Source organism: Montipora foliosa, chromosome 6 (assembly GCF_036669935.1).
Source record: "Montipora foliosa isolate CH-2021 chromosome 6, ASM3666993v2, whole genome shotgun sequence".
NCBI classification, from domain to species: domain Eukaryota; kingdom Metazoa; phylum Cnidaria; class Anthozoa; order Scleractinia; family Acroporidae; genus Montipora; species Montipora foliosa.
Genome location: NC_090874.1, coordinates 2,267,104 through 2,285,048, shown reverse-complemented (window position 1 = coordinate 2,285,048; position 17,945 = coordinate 2,267,104). Strand labels below are relative to the sequence as shown.

General features: G+C 38.2%; 1 protein-coding gene across 1 annotated transcript; it reads left to right on the top strand.

Moving 5' to 3' along the window:
• Positions 1-11,081: 11,081 nt before the first annotated feature.
• Positions 11,082-13,174, top strand: LOC138006267 (homeobox protein Hox-A4-like). Its single transcript, XM_068852496.1, has 2 exons — positions 11,082-11,515; positions 11,944-13,174. The coding sequence occupies exons 1-2, from the start codon at positions 11,131-11,133 to the stop codon at positions 12,342-12,344; spliced, it is 786 nt and encodes a 261-aa protein (XP_068708597.1). The 5' UTR covers positions 11,082-11,130; the 3' UTR covers positions 12,345-13,174.
• Positions 13,175-17,945: the final 4,771 nt, after the last annotated feature.

The window sequence follows — 17,945 nt, the reverse complement described above, 5'->3', positions numbered from 1 at the left end:
GTAAAGAGATAGGAGTTTGAACGAGCGTCTTAAATAAACAGCAACAAATCCATACAATTTAGGCCGTCAGAGTAGTGATCCCGTTCCTTTTGTTAATTTGTTAAAGTTTGATAACTGTCCTGTCGAGTCAACTCGGATATCGTACGCTTTGATTAAAAACAACCAAGGGACATATGAGAAGCGTGATCTCCGTTAAATTGAAACCGAAGAAGATATGTAAAATACAACACCCAACAAGATTACGGGCAGCAATATTAGTTCTACAGTAACATATTCCACATGTTCATAACAGAAAAAGCGGACGTTTCTTTCTCAGTTGACATTGTTATGTCAGGTAGTGATTAGCAGGACGTAAGTTATCTGGAGAATGAGCAGCCCGGAATCTTTGCATAAAAGGCATATGCCTCTCTTAGATGGACAGGTGGGGCATATGGTGTCTGTCTTAGAGAACTTTACTGACTTTACAAGTAAAAATAAGGCACATTGAAGGCAAAAGAGAAATGCCAATAGAAAACGGTAATCGAGGGATAGAGCTTGCCTTCTGGAGCTTCTTTGTTCTCTATTAAGAAATTCAAATTGATGATGTCAGTCACTGGCCTTACGCGAAGACCCGAAGAAATTAAAAAAAAAAAAACAGTAGCAGGCCTCTCTTTTCACTTGTAGCCGGAGAAACTCTCCTTCCTTAGCAGCTAAGTCTACTTAAGTAATACACATGCTAATGCTATATGATAAAAGTTATTGAAAAGTAACCGTAGGACACGTTCGTCTGAAGAAATGGCGGACAGAAAGAAAATAAATATCCCTCCAAATCTCCTTTGCGTCTCCACGGCAGGTGTGTTAAGTGCGACTGGGATATGATCAAAACAAGGACGTGACCAATACTGGTACTGATTGTTAGCTAGATAAAAAAATGAAATTTCATTCAGCCATAAAACTGAACATTTTCTTCATTATTTGATGTTAAGGGATAATCTTACAGCATGAAAGCAATTTTACCGTACTTGTGGCTCCTTAAGTCACTGTTCCATAACCAATAAAACCAACATAATGACTTGGTGATTGCGACAAATGCTGCTATAACTGCTTCTTTTAAAGATATTTGTCACAGAGAAATGATTTCGAGTCTAATATAAAGCGTATTACAAAGTAAGGCACTTGAAAAAAAATCAGTATACACCTACCGAACCGACGCGAATCATTATTTCATTTTTCACCATTCAAGCTACAGTTTGCTCAACCCGAGAAAGCCCAGCTTAACTTGAAGGAAAAACATGGCTACATTGTGCTGTTTTAAAAAACCATCGAAATATGCATATCTCGTTGCTCCTTTGAAATTGCTTTCTAAAATGAACATGCAGTCACAGCAAAGTTGTAGTTTCGAAAACACGAGAGGTACTCCGTTTCAGTTCAGTTTACTACTTGTTTTGTCCCGCAAAAAAGAGCTGACAAATAATGGTCGTTTAAAGACGGAACGACAAATGCACTTTTTTACCGTCCTTCGGTAGATCACTGGCAGAGCACTTTCCTTGTTGCAAGAAGGATTTGAAAGGTAAGTGCATTCGTGGCGGCATTTATCAGTTTGTAACTTCCAGTGATATTCAAAAGTATTTCAGCGAACACAATCTAGGTTTGACAAAAAATTGCTGGACTCAAGTTCTTAGTATAAGAAATAAATGTGGAGAATAAATCACAAAAGACACCGTTTATGCGTATCATCTACACACTACTGAACAGCAATCTACAAGGTTTTGTCGTACTCTTTTTAAAATATAGCAGACGCTTTCAAGAAAACCAACGGACCATAAAGTCCACCAGCAAACAAAAGTAGGTTAAAACTTTCACTTTTCCCTTACTGATACTGGTATGCAAAATCTAACGCGAAGCACACCTTGAGCAGCTCACATTGAACAAACTAGTTGTTACTTCTCATTTTACTTTCACTTTTCCCTTTCAATACCATTAACTTGAGTTTGCGTCGAAAACGGACGAAGATCGCATCGCTGACTTCTTTTTGGGTAGTTGTCTAACCACTATGAACTTGATTCCTTGTACAACGTCGAATGAATAATTAATTATCATAAAGACAGCCCGTTGTACATATGTATAGTTTAAAAAATAAGATAACGAGGAAACCTTAGTACACGATCACATTAAAAAGCAATAAAGAATACTTTTCAAGTCAAGAAAGGCTTTGAGTAATGCTCTGAAATACTGTGAGATTTTTAAGTGACCAAATGGTTCTATAAAATGGCTTTAGAACCAGAGGCTTTCTGAAGGAGGCGCTCCATTTTGGCTTCTCTTAATAATTCCAGCGATATTGCTCTTCCTCTAACTTCCTTTAAAATCCCTCTTTCATTTTAGATACAACAGATACCTATTCAAACTATTCACCGTTTGAAAGCGAGAATTCTTGCTGTAACGTATTGTAGTTTTTCTTTAGCAGACAGAACGTTCGCATTCCTTATTGAGGAAACAAGGAGTTAACTACAATATGAAAGTACTAACGGCCAAAAAAGTATTCTTAGAAGAAAAAAATATTAACTTTTTTTTTCCGCATGTAAGGATTATAAATGGTTTGAGGTGGTTAAACCAATATCCATCTTTAAAAAACTGTACTCAATTCTTGCTTTTTCTGTAGGGCCTGCTTAAATAGATATGGTTTCGCTTGCCTGCACGAGAATTTCAGTAAACACTATTGCATGAAAAGACCAGATATCAAGGAAGCAATTGTCTTAGACAAGTTATTAAGCGATAAGTTAAAAGACGTAAAAGAAAGCTGAAAGCTTTTCCATAACGGACAGATGTGTGAAGGGTGAACCTTTGCGATTTCTTTTCTCAAAGTACAGTGTCTCTAAACATGTCGACCTACAGTACGCAGAAATAAAAAGCGCACTCATTATTTGGCTGAATGTCCTTTCAATTTTGGTTAACCGGACATCGTAAATATAGTGATAGTTTCCTGTGAGCAAAACTGGAATCCGATCATTAAACTAAAAGATAACTTGGACAGTGTATTCACTATGTCTAATTGTCCGGTGTTGGCCATTCGCGGGTCTAAACACTCGGTGGATGAATGAAGAAGATTCTGAAAATTCTATTTCCTGTCGAAAAACGTTACCATCAATTGAATCTCAATCAAAGGTAACCCGGGGTTAATGGCTTTATTTTTCCCAAAACGAAACAATTCTTGTAATTTCGCACGCGACCAAACTTTGTCTCGTGACAACCTCAGTACCGTTTCACCAATCACACAGATCTGCCGAAAGGACTGAGTTGAAGACGTTCGTTTCAGAGGACAAGAGTTTGATGTTTTATACCATAAGGAGGCATAGGTCGCAAATTTCATTTGAGGGGTCACCCATAACAACTTGATTTAAAAAGCTCTCGTGATGGACAACAGTGCGAGGAGTAAAACACATGCGCGCAATCTCTACACACACACTCTCTGAATGAATACTTTTATATCATAAAACGGCCTTATTAAACCTTGCCAAAAAGAACCTTGTAATTCTTACACGAAGACGTTTTTAACAGAATTTAAGTCAATTTCTCCGCCTAGTGAAAATTTACATCAAATTAGAAATTTTATTGCTTTTGTTTCCCTAAAAATTCTTGATTAAAAAAAGGCAGAAAAAAGACGGTGATGTTTTAAACGGCGCTGATAGATTCTGTCTGTCACTAAAGGAGGCTGGCGAGACAAAATTTTTCTTTCCTGACTTCAGATTGTCATTTTTATTTCGTGTTTGGCACAATAAAGATGAAGTCATCAATCTTAGTCCACCGCAAGATTCCAATTAAACAGTACAACCATCCACTTATGAAAATGTTTATTCGACGAAGGCCTTAATAAATTCTTGGTTAGCTAAGACAGGATTTAGCAGGCAGTACAGCACTACCTTAATTGAAATCTGACACGATCAATAAATAAGAAAAAGAAAGATATGCAATTAATCAAATATTGCTTGCTGAATTGATATACAAGTGTCAACACAGCAGCGCCTCGAGATTGAATATTGAAAAGAATCTGCTAGAAATATTCCAGAATACGTGAGGGTAATACAATTGAATACACTGAGCAGGCGATGTATCCAAACAATACCTAAAGAGACACCAGTAAGAGGGTTTGCTTTCGATTAATTAAACTTAGCTACCTTCGCAGCCAGCTGCACAGTAGAACGCCGACAAGAAAAGAAAGCTATAAATTACAATATGAAAAGACGGAAGTTGATCAGGAGCAGTTAAACAGTCATAGCGAGGCTTCAAGTCGGAGTTGGTATTCAACTCAACAGCAATAAAACTGCCATTAACTTCAGGATGTTTTTAAAGCTACGTCGTAAAAATTATAGCTAAGTGCCATTTTATGATGTTTGCATTTCATTGTCGAATGAAATATTCAATTGTTGTGTCAGTTTTGACATTATTCAAGACCGACTTGAAAAAGTGCAATCAAAACAGGCAGAAACCGTTTAAATCGAAAAAACATTAACCCTAGGCGAAAGTACTGCTTTTACAAAAGCTATTTGTTTAATTACGAAATATAGAAACCGGCAAAAAGTTCCCCGCGTGAACGTTTTTTACGTTTTAAAGCAAAGGTTTAGATTTCATTGTCATCGGAGCATAGATTTACGTCTCTTCATATGTATTTCAGTGTGTGGGTCAATAAAACCTGTCGGCTTCCTGCAGTTAATGTGAAATATTTGAAACAACACTCTCATCATTTCATTGAGTTTCTTGAAATGCGAACATGCAACGAAGCTCTTACCCTGTAGTCTTCGAATCACCATCAAATTGTCAGTGCACCTTCACTTTATTTTGAAGTCACTTTTGTTGTGCAATAAAATTGTAGTCGTTAAGTTTGAGTCAGTGAATCAAAGCTTAAAGTTATCCCCTCTGTTGAAGTGTTTTGCAGGTTTCACAATCACAGGCCTTAACTAACAAACTGAAATTTAACGAAATAAAACCTAGGAGACGATTCTGGGCTGATGAGTACGTGATGAATACCACAAAGCTAATACAACTACTGTGTACATACATGCAAACGTTGACTCTTGGCGGTTCATATATATCTTGGGACACAACTATTTCTGTGGTAGCTATACAAATACGGCTGCCCCAATATAGTTTACCACATGTACACTTTTGAAGAGTGAAGAACCATTTCATCAACAGTCGGGCATCAGATTCATTTTGTGAAAGTGAAAGGTTCATTGGCAGAGACAGTACCGTTCAGTATTGTTATTCGATTTCCTTACAATTTGCAGAAAATAAAGCTCTATGTTAGTATTAAACACTAAATACAACATGAGGTGTTGCTCAGCTGATAGTAGCTTTCTTAACTATTATAGAGTGTAACGTGAAGTGCTAGTTTTTAACCCATACAAACCATATGAGCGTTATCCTTACTGATATAAATGGGCCCACAAAAGGACAGAGAAAATCTTTGACCCGGGTGGGAATTGAACCCACGACCTTCAGCTCTACCGACTGATAGTAGCTTTCACTATAGAAGAACTCGAGACAAGCGCAAAGCGTCAGACTTTTTTAAGCACGCCGGGGCCTTCATCTGAATTGTCAAGATTGAGAACGTTTATTGCGAGCATTCAAACGTTTGAACTACAGTCTTATCCACTGAGTGCATCGAATTATAACTGAGTACCAGAGTAGACTCGATAACCAGACAGTATTTACTGTAGTGGATCTTCCGTATGCAATAACCGGTAAAAATGGAAAACAATGAAGGAATTAAGTGTTCGGGTAGAACCAAATTTCGGGTGTAACTCATTATTTTAAACGTTATCCGCGTGCTTTCAAGTTAATTGTGAACAGCTACAAAAACCGTACCATAGGATAGTTTTCGCTAATTACTTGAATGATCCACTGTGACATTTTAGCTAAAACGACGTTAATTCATCAGTTGAGTGAAGATAACTATACAACTGGATTTGTTCTGCAAAATCGCCTTTACTTTCACGGTCTTAAAGGACGTCTTCCTTCCTTTTTTACTTTTTTTTTTACCTTTAGAACTGAAATTGGAGTTTTGAAGTTGGTTTGTTATGATTCCTTGTTAGTACTTGTTAACACTCACACTCAAATCAGAAGTAGAAAACACTATGGCCTGTAAAGTTGTTTAGGCTTAAACGAAACCCTAAAATGTTAACTCAGCTGAAGCGCTTTATATATATATATATATATATATATATATATTTGGCCTTCTGGGCCTCCTCAATGCAGTGCTGATGTCTAGGATGGAGGTTAGCTTAAAAAGCCACCCCAAATGTCCCACACATGTGGTACATCTAAGCCATGCCAGAGTGCTCAAACTAGCGAGCTTTTGAGCCGTATATATATAGTGTACAATACATATACATAGGTATACACATTTTTTTATCAAGAATATTTCTTTTAATGTAGAGTAAACTACTTTCTTCTACATCATGGCTGGTGCAATTTATTAATCGCACATCTTAAGCTCATAATGAAACGAGATGATAAAGGACTGTCCGTTCTCGAGCTTAAGCTCGTTATCCTTTAGACTGAAAGAACAAATTGTCTTAATTGTCTTCTCAGTTTAGGCGCTCTGATTCAACTCAACCAGGGGTACCTTTCCGTAACACAAACACCTTCTTTTTCACCGTAGCTGGCGCAATTTATTGATCGCACATCTTAAGCTTATAATGAAACAAGATGATAAATGACAGTTCGCGAGCTTAGGCTCGCATTATCTACCGTCTTCGGTGCTTTTATCGGCTTTGAAGCGGCACTTGGATGAAAAAAAAAACAAAAACAAATTATGGTTTAAATAAAGGTAGAGGACTAATGTAGAGGCGTAGAGTTTAAAGGAAACGAGTCCTTTTATAGGGCTAAATAGGTTCAGTTTGAGGAAGTGTCTCGGCAGTGATCTAGGGTAAAGAGCACAGTTTCGACTTCGTTAAGCTCAAAATTATTTAATCTAAAATAGTTGGCAATTTGCCACTGTTCATAAAGCAATGGTGATATTACGTAGAGTCGTACAGTATAACAAGACACGAACTTTAAAGAACGTCACTGCGGACAGTGCATGTTAAAACTTGATCGCGATGTATGGCGGCGAAAACCGTAGGTCATGGCCAACCATGCTCGCAGAAAAGCGAGGATACGGAATTCATTTCACAAGTCATATCATTGAAGATTCAGGTTGATTTGGGGAATTTTCTTTGAGAGTTTTAAAATCAACAGTTAATGATTTTCTCATCTACTAATAAAGGATCAACTTGAATATAACTGTAGTTGATTGCAGTTATTGTCGCGTCCTAAGGGAGTTAACAAATGATATCCATACATCCGATGACATGTCGAACAGAATCTTCGTCCTGTATCATATCATTTAACAGAAAATTTCTTTTTCTCTAGTACATTTCTTCCAAAGTTAAGCAATTTTCTGCAGAAAAGTTCTAGTTCTCGTCGCAATTATTTCCGAATATTTGAGGTTGATTAATGGTATGTTAAAACACACACAAGGTAAAAAGTGGCTAGTCTTCTATGGATTTCATTAAACGATCTGTGAACTTGCGTCAACTCGTTTGCATTCAATACTCTTAAGTCATGGGTATTTCACTAAACTAAACTCGCGGACTTCACAGCAAAAAAATATCTGTTGTTTTTTCAATTCTTATTCCTACAAATTAAAGTGAGAGCAAAGTTCTGGGACATTTTTCAAATGGTCAAATCACTTCAATTTGATGTTCTAACTACAGCACTTGAATTATTCCTATCTAGTCTAACTAGGGACTCATTTTCCATATTTTGTCGTAGTAACTGAAGTCCTACAGATCATTTTCCGGTACCGTTCAAAAGTTAGGAGACGTATCGATAGCCGTAATGTTCTGAAAATCAGTTGACTAATTTGATGATTCAGTACGTCATTCGCTCTAAACACAGGGAATTAAATTTCAGAATATCACAGTGAAAACTTTGAAAGAAAAAGAGGAACTGCAAAACAAGTCATTCAACTTAAGAGATACTGGGACAGAAGCTAGTGCTTAAAGTTGCTGATAAAAAAGCTGGAAAAAAAATCAGCGATTTAGCGAAAACATATACTCAATGCGACAACCCAAAGAAGATCTGTAGTTAATTTCTACTCCTTTGCACTTTGTCAGAGTCTCCCCAATCCAGGTTTTGCTATGTTTCGCAAAGCATAAAAGGTATGGTTAAACTGGAAATTAAACGCAGACGAGTCAGTCAAGAAGTACTTTGAATGTTCTAGCCATTCACCTCAATTAAGGATTATTCAGTTAGTTTTACTTATGTAGATGTTCCATACGCTTCTTGATCAATGCCTGTATTGTTTATTATTGTGGAAGCAACCATGCAAGACCTCGGTTTACGGTTTCGTAATTTTTCAACTGTCCTGGGTGACGTGGTTAGGTGGTTAGCAATTTACCCCCTAAGTACCTCCAACTCATACGTTACGCACTTTTCTGAAAGATTTGTAGCACTGAGTTCAATTTAGGTGAGGCACAGGTTAAGCCACGGTGAATCTCGAGCGTGTTCTGAATCGCTATAAACAAAAAAATTGAATTCTACACATTCGAACCTCAATGATAATGTTTTCACATATTTATATACATATATGCATAACAAAGGCAAGTTTAAAACCACCCCCTCGGAGCAATCCAAAAGCAACTTTTGGTCGCAAAGAAGATCCAGCTACCATAACGCTTGTTATTAAACAAAAAAACTAACTTAACTTATATTAAAGGTCGCAACGTGATTTACTAGAAGGCAGCGTTTTCGCCGTTTTTGTAGGAAAGCCGACGCAAAATATTTACGACTCGACTGCGAACAGGTAAATTTGGTTAACAAATATTTGATATTTGTCAAGTGAATTGTTAAGTCATTTGGTGGGAGGAGATGATGAAAGGCGAGCGGGAACAGAATAGACTATAGGATTAATATTGAAATGGTGCAAGCTCATCTTTCTGCCCTTTGATCTCCCACACTGTTAATTTCCGGTCGAGTTAAAAATGCTGAAAAAAAACTTTTCAGCCGCACAAAAGCAAAGCGCGTCGTTCTTTACTCTTTCTTCCTTACAGGAGCAACATTCCTTTGTTTTTAGAGCCTGAACACAAGAAAATAATACTTTGACGCTTTCTCAGAGTTCACAGATTTCGCTATTGTGGTTAAGACATAGCGCGTCAAAATACCTAGTCAACCTTATATTGAAATTACGCGCTTGTGTGAAATGGCCGGCAACATGGTGTAGCGACAATATTCAGTCGGTGAATCCTCGTTTTTCAATCAACCTAATGTACGCTCTTCTTTCGCGTTACTTTTCTTCTCTTTATAGAAGCTCTTGTCGCCTAGTGTTACAGAGATGAATTATGTAATATGAAAATTGCTATTGGAGTTCGCAAATCAATAAAATGGCATTTTATGGACACCTGCTAAGACGGTATATTTACTAAATGGTTGCTTTCACCAAAGCTAAAGCAAACTAACACTTCGGATTTTTATATTCAAGAGCAAATAAGGCCTTCGTGAAGAACGTGAATATTAAAATAAAATTTAAAAGAGATTTATAGCCTCATAATGCAGGCTGTGCTATAAATTAAGGCCTTGACATGTTAATTCTGTCCAACATTTTTAAAATTTTATGTTCCGGATGCAGTGTTTGAATAAACTAAAGAACGAGAGGAAAACATTGTTATATGTCCTGAATTTCTTAAAACGTTTAAGGTAGTTAGCAGAGTGTTTTGACCATTTTTATAATCAATTAAAAGTTTTCATCAATGGAAAAACTGAGAGAAGTCATCTGCTGTTCCGGCAAAGACCTAAATGAGTGCAGTCAGCGCCAATTCGCAAAAAAAGAAAAAAACAAATTGCATTCGGCTTACCTTTCTCTGTCAAGGTTACATTTCTACCTTCTTTTAACTTTTTATCTAGTACATCATTTTCATTAGTGTAACATAGCTTTTATTGTTGTGTGGCTTTTTTTCTTTACTGGCAAGGGGGACTCTTTGTTAACACCTCAGTTCAAGCAAATCACAGCAAATTTACGATGAATTCGACAATTGGAGGTTGATTAAGGCGCAGGCGAAATGAGAAATTAAAAATGTACCTTTATCAACACTACCTGCCTCATAACCACAGCTGGTGTGATTCTTACTTTTAATTTCTTATCTCTCAAATTTTTATCATCTGACGAATTGGGCTAGGTAGCCCCTTTAAAATTGAGGCATTAAAATTGTTCTGACATCAAGTTTGCATATGACAGCTCGGTCGACAACGAAACTGGGAAATTTTATAATATCCACGCCTTCAAATCGACTTAACACACTGAAAATTGAACTTGTGATTTGATAACAAAGCTTGTTTGTCTTCCGGCAGGCCCGCAAGCAAGGGAGATAGAATCGTCCCCAACTTTATCAATGTTTACCTTAGACAGATGTTAAACGCAGGAAGTACTATTTTACGAACAAAACACAGTGTGTCTTGAAACAATTCGAAATCTCAGCAAGATTCTATTAATAAGAGACTCTTTATTTCATATTTGTAAAACCACACCAAAATGCCAAGTTCTTTTAAATCAAACTAGTAATGTAGTCTCCCTGCAGTGATAAATGACTGACACCAAGTTAATACGATTTGAAGATCTAGAACTGAGCAGAGCTGTCCCGCATGAACACTTTCGATTCAACAAGAGATCTTTACTGAAGCTTGAAATATTTCAATACTTGATACGACAAAAAAGAAGTGAATATTGTCTTTTTTTGTTTACGTGTTCTCGACGCGATAAAAGAGCCTGAGAAAAAGAAACCATCTTTCACTAGATCAGGTGCACCATTTCACCCAAGCGCTTTTTTTCGCTAGTCTTTCTTTTTGCGTCGAGCGCACCCTTGCATATTTTATTCTTGTCAAAATCCCACACTCAAATTTCCAAAAATCGCCTATTGGCACACAAGGTACAGTATTGGGGCTTTTACGTTAATTAAGGCCTTTTCAATACTTAATAATGCGTTTACAAGACGTTTCAACCCAGGTGACATACGTCACGCTTGTCTGGCGTTCTACATTATTTATCATACAAAACACAAATTTATAAATACCCACGGCGCACTCCACTCAGTGGCTTTTCTTGTTGTACGCGCAAGGATGACGACGGGTGCAATGCAGTCAAATTATCCATACTTTGGTAGCAACCTTCAGGCAAAGGAGTCCGGCTCGCATGGACAGCAATTGGATTTTCCCTTTTCTCCTTGCCGTATGCAGTCACCAAATTACTATAATCAGTCGCCTCTACCAAATTTCATGTCACCCATGCCGCAGGGAAACCTCGGGCAAGTCAATGGGTATACCACCGAGCCACCCGCGTATGGCAACGTGCCGATTTCAGCGCAGAACGGAGCATCGCTTCCAATTGATCATCAAAACTACTACCCGCCTCAAGAAGCTGGTCATAACTGTTCGTTCCATCAATATGCCTGGCTTAAAAGCACCTCTTCACCGGAAAACTGGTGGCAAAATTCGACTGCAGCAGGTTAGTAACAACTCGACTTCCTTCTTCACATCATAAATGCGAAACCCGCAAAAGTTAATCGCATAAACTGAAAGCCTTCGTTACTCTCGCTTTCGTTCCTAACTTTGCGAACTGTTTGGAAAGTAACAAACAACTTATACGGTTTACAAGCATTAATTCAGTATTAGTTTGACTAATTGTTCAAAATTTGCCATCGAATGGCAATCTGTGACCACACAGACTATATTTACGGGCACCTTACGCCACGATATTTAACTACTGTCGATACTTGACGCGCCATAAAACTGTACTTAATAAGCGATTGCCATTAGCTAACATTTAACTGTGATTTAACAAGAACGTTGCACTTGTTTTAAAGACAGAGCTTATGTTTAGGGGTTTATATATTTGGGGGATATTTATAGTGAACTGTCCGGCTTTGCTTACAGGAAACCCTGCGTGGAACGGTAGAGGTTCAGAAGGGAAACGGAAGAGAACAGCATACACTCGCAAGCAGCTACTCGAGTTAGAGAAAGAATTCCATTTTAATCACTTTCTTACGAAGGAGAGAAGAGCTGAAATGGCATCTCAGTTAAATCTCACCGAAAGGCAAGTCAAAATCTGGTTCCAAAACCGGAGGATGAAATGGAAGAAAACAAATTCACAAGCAATGAACAAGAACGCGAAGTCTTCTTCGAACTCGCAAAATTCAAACGCAACTTCGGTACAAGACCTACATATTCCTAACCCAGTATCACAACCATTGAACACTACGACTGTAAACTCTCAAACATCCCTGGACAATTCTTCGGTTCCAAGTTGTTTGGGCTACAGGAGCCATCAGAGTTAGGACACTAAATTTTCTCAAGTGCACCGGCTCCGTTATCCGTTCACAATTCAGTGACGATTGAAACTTATCCTAGAACTCAACCACATTAAAATGCTAATGTAAAGAAATTGTTTCCTCGATCCTAAGAAAGAGATTTTTATTAAGAGATGCAATTTTATCAATTTGGTTTTTCAAGATGTATTTACCTAAAATGAATGAATATTTAGAGAAGGAGGGTGGCTGCCACAAGTCATTCATGAACAAGAAAGATCACAATCGAATCGCTATTCTCGCTAACGGATATGAGATCACGAAACACCATGCTTTTCTGTACATAGAACAAAATCGTAAAATGAAAAGAGCTGTAAATAGAACTTCCCTTTGGCAGTCTTTCCATCGTGTTTTCATATTTTTGACAACTTCTGACATGACTCAAGTGATCAGGTTTTCCCGACTATGAAGGGACTTCAACAACTACACTATTTATGCAAGAATGATTCTTACAGAGAGCTATCACGGAAAAATAGAAATTGCTGTTATTTACGTTCGAAAAGTTTCGACTTGCTCGTTAAAAGGATCAACACATTTATTTAACTACCAAACTCAACACATTTTTAGTCAGTTTGTCATTCGAAACAAATTTGTGTATGTTGTGTGAGGATTCAATAAAAATTTGTGTCAATATTTGCCAAGCAATTATAGTGGAGACTGTGTGAATTGCAAAGTAGTGCTTATATCAGGAAAACCTCGATTTGGGGTCCCGCACACTGCGATGAGAGCTGTTTCATTAAAGTAAGCACACAAGAAAACATTCCGAGGTCAGTGACAATAAAATTAGGGAACTACAGCAGAACTCTGTCTTTTCTGGTCAAAAGCGCTTTGCATATTTAACTGTCTTATTTAAGCGAATCAGACGTCAGTGCCGTGTTGTGGTAGAATATCGACCTCGGGAAATTTAAAATTTAATATTGTAGATAGTGAGTGGTGGTCTGAAAGTTTCTGCGAGCGTCGTTTGTAATCAATGGCGTTGAATCTAGCCTTAGCTGATGCGAAACAAAAGTGCAAATTTGAACTACTTAGGTGCTTTGAAAAGCTCGTAAAAGGGAGGCGTTAAATTGGAGCAAACGTGAAAGGTTCTAACAATAGGTGAGAAAATAACAGATAATAAGACAATAGACTGGGCAACGCTACAAGCCAATGCTAAAAGCCTTAAAAGTCTGCCTAACCCGTGAACAATTGGACTTATTGAAATTATTCTAGTATCGTGGGATTACAAGACCGATTTGGGTTTGGCAAGATTCTTCGATCGATGAAACACACACCGGAAGGCACAAGTCAGTCGCAACATGAATCCATCTTCACCGAACCGAATTTTCTCCGTCGCTGGTTATGTCTCTCTCTGTTTAATAGAGTTTTTCCCGCTGTGATAAACGCTTTCTTGCTGTGTACCTGACTTCTAGTTCAAAGCATATGTAGGTTTTCCTTCCTGCATTTAATACTCACTTTAGTGAGTTGAACATAGCTAACATTGTTCGATGTAAAAAAATTGCACTACCGAAAGCCATTCACGTACAACATAAAACGAACTAATGTTTTTCTTGTGAACAAAGCTACAACCTGCTATTGAACAAATCCCGGTAGTTTATCGAGTCTAAAAGCCCTGCTTTTATTAATTTGAATGCCTTTTCAAACCCCTTCCGCGAGAGTGAATGGAGCGCTGTTAATGAATACCAGCGCTCTACCAAACTCGGCAATGCAACTCTCCACCTACTTGAACTGCGCTTTTTACATTGTTTTTATGCGAACAAAAATCAAAATATATGATAACAACAGATGCATTTCCTTTCCATCGTTGTAAATTTACGGATCATAACATGAACGGACCATGGGTTTATTTCTCAGTGGTTCTCTACCTATACCAAACGAGTGAAAAACTTCGGATACTCCGCGACATATTACACACACAATATTGCCAGGTTAGGATACGCGTTAGTTTGGCTCCCATCAAAATTTTTAAATGCTAAACAGAATTGTGTTGAATATTTGGACCAAAATAGACAAGACTCCGCGAGTGTACGCTAGATAACATTATCCACCAAGTTTATATTAGATTATCGTCAACTGAAACCTAAATGCTTCAACAGTAACTTAAGTTTCTAGCGATTCTCGCCGGCTTGCCTCATTCAGCACGATCTCTCTCGCCACAAAAAGAGGAACGCCTGACAGGTGGAAAAAAACTCGAGTACTGAACCGACCACAATTTAAATTAACTGCCTGCTTTTCAGTATTTTGAGGGCACGTGGCAAAACATTCGCACGATTTCCACGCTTGAACACCCAACTTATCTTTCATTTCCTAAAAAAAAAACCCCATAAGGATTGACATCATCATTTCAATTGTGAACGAGGTATAAACATTTGATTGTTTAAAACCTGACTCTAAGTCAACAGAAATCATAAAACATTCGACAGACTCGGAAATATTTTACTAGTCCTAAGTTGACTGGCTTATGTTGCTATGTTTCGACGAAAGTTTACAATAAACAATTATCTATGAGTCAATACCAGGCAAAGTAGGCTCTCCCACACGAGGTATATCGTTGCGAGGGACGTTTATGTATGGTAAGTTTCAATTTACCACTGAGAACTTTTCGATCCCAGTGCATTTCCTTTTCAGGTAAAAATACAGAAAGCATGCCGAAGCCACGGACAGATGCCGAAATTTTCTACTCTTTTCTATGGTTGATGATATTGAAAGCATTGTCACACGCTAGTGCAAGTGGCAAAATAAATTGCAGCGTCAAGTTGGCGTTCTTTAAGGACCACAAATACAGCGCTATCAATAGCTGACAGTCTAGCGCCTTGCAATACTAAGTTCTGCTGTCTGGTAGAATCCGTGGCGCTTCTTCAACTGATACAATCTGAGTCTAAATCTTTCCGATGTTATTCCATGTTACAGAAAACCAACCCCCTTTTTTATTGTCCATCACTGCAGTTTTCACTGCCAAGATCAATCCAACTTCTTCGTGACCACCCGATATCTACTAGGTTGACAAGGTAAACCCCGGTCTCCGTTAGAAGATTGAATCAATAACGAATCTTCATTTATACGCAACATTTCGAACACGGTAGTGGTCAGTCTCTCGAAAAAACAGCTTATCTGAAAATTGCTGGCAAATGTTAGGGTTCGAGAAGTTTCGTATTTGCACACGCTCACTTATTCAGAGTAAAATTTCTCTCAATTTGCGATTGCAATTCGCTATATTTAAACTCAAAAACACTCTCTGCTAAAATGTAGCACACTTGGTTTCATATTATTTTAGAGGTGGAAAAAATTATCGGGAATCGGACCATGTTCTCACTCTCAAACAATAGGACAAGTATGGTCTAAGTGATCAAGACTGTGTTTACTCGGTTCAAACTGTTAACTATTGTGAGCTAATGGATAAAGACAAAAGGCTTCTATCGCACGGCTCCTCCTTCACTTCAGCTCAGTGTCGTCAAAATAATGGCAAGAACATAACGGTGTCTACGTCTGAATAACGCTCAGAACGTGATGAAATATTATGCGATCAATAAAACTGTGGTATTTCTTTTTCCTTCTTTAGCCGAATTACCCCACCCTCCCCCCCCCCCACCCCTCCTTGGACATTCGTAAGGTCACTCTTCTGTTAAACCGTTACGTTCAATGAAAATAAGTTATGCTCAGACAGAGTTGAACCTTACCTCAGACGTAATTAGCTTGAACATTTGTAAACTAATATAAAGTAACCTCAAAAACAATCCAAGAAGGAAATATAGAAGTTAAAGGCATGAAAGGTATACAACACTTTATTCTCTCTTAGAGGCGAATCTAAAGTTTGATAGTTACATGAGGACAAACTTGCCCCGAGGCTGCCACGTTCTGTTCGCTTATTAGCATGCGCAAATTTCTCTTTCGGTCACTCAAGCGCACATCCGTTTGTAATCAAACTTTCACACTTCAGTTAAGCAACTTGAAAATCCGGTCCTTAAAAACGCTGCGAAAAACACAGTGAATATAAACACCACTGCCTTTTTTAAGGAGAAAGCGATACGGGTGGTTGACGTAGTTTGGTGGCTATTTCAAGGTATGATGACTACATAATGATGTAGCGTGAGTTACGCCTGACGCACCCGCTCGCAAATTCACCTGAAGGGTGACTGATATTTTTCCACTGTGGGCCACAAGACGCACCGTTGCATGGAAGAACTGAAAGTTTCAAGGGCGTGCGTCATCATCGACACCCAACCTCACGCAAACTATCGACTCCGTTTTCATCTGTTTAAAATCACCTTTAATTGTATATTCCTGTTACGCTTTAAAGTTTTCTCATGATGTTTGTTTACAGTGTTACTCCGCTAACAGCAATAAATGATTTTCCTCATTTGGCACGCAATGGGGTACTAGGAGCCAAGATATTTTTAGTATTTGCGTTTGCATCGCCTCAAGGTGTACTTATCGAGGACTTCGTATAGACACAAAAAAAAATTCAAGAGTCACGGAATCATACTCTAACTCGCTAAGATACTGAAATTAACTGCGAAAAAAAACACCATTTCAGAATCTTCACACTAGTCGCTCTTACTCGCCCTTGTGAGCCCTCATCCAGTATTAATGTTACGCGTACTTTTAATGTTGCGTTTGTCAACCAGCACAAGCGGGAATCAGTGGCCAATATTCACAACGGATATTGCGTTGCAGTGGCAAAGACTCTTGAACTAATGGAACCAGTACCGCTTCTCGTTTCACCAGCGATGTCAAGCGGAGTTTATTAGGCAATGGATATCACAAAAAATGCTATGTCACGGTAGCGCTAGGTTTCAAGTAATCTGGGTTTTCGGGACCTACAAGCAATTTTTGACTATTCCTGCGTGTATTAAAGTATTGCGGTAATCGTGTAAAGGTAACCTTGACCCTCATTCTCTAGTATAAGTTAGACACTTACACCAGTAAATGTAACCGCCCCAGAAAGTGGTGTTCCAAGAACTGGAACAGTGATTGTGGTTCCAAAATAACAATTTAGCCTCATTTGTTCCTGAAGTATGCGGGGCTTTTTTGTGCAAATATATCGTCTCTTTTCAGGTCAATGAGCTCAAATTTGCCGTGTTTGATTTTTAACGTTGTCCTTGACAATACCTTAATAATTTCGAAGAATGGAATTTCAATGTACCTTTGTCTCGCTGACCCCACTTATCTCAGAGGATATAGAGCAAAGATAAATATCGAAAAATATTATTTTTAGCCAGTGAACGGAAACGTAACCTTGGCTGTGTACCATGCACTCTACCCGTTTTGAAAGAGAGCTTAACTAAAGTGTCCTTTGTTTGACAAGTCAAGAACGTCCTTTGGTTAGTATTTGTAAGTTTAAAACACGCTCCTCGATTGGAATATCAAGGAATTATGGGTTATCAGATTTGCGCCTCTTGAAAATGCAGCCTTACTGCTGAGTAGCCACTTTGTCCAAACCTCATGACTTTTGACCGGGTTTATCGAGAAGTTTGTTAAGCACGAAACCCACAAAAGTGCAATATAACGTCCCAAGTAAATTGTGTTTCAGTGCACTCCTAATGGCTGCTCAGTTACAATTGACGGTGTACTGAC

Excerpts from the sequence above, each read along its gene's own strand:
- LOC138006267 (XM_068852496.1), top strand. The coding sequence starts at position 11,131 with ATGACGACGGGTGCAATGCAGTCAAATTATCCATACTTTGGTAGCAAC. Across the intron at positions 11,516-11,943 it reads GCAAAATTCGACTGCAGCAG|GAAACCCTGCGTGGAACGGT; the intron begins GTTAGTAACAAC and ends CTTTGCTTACAG.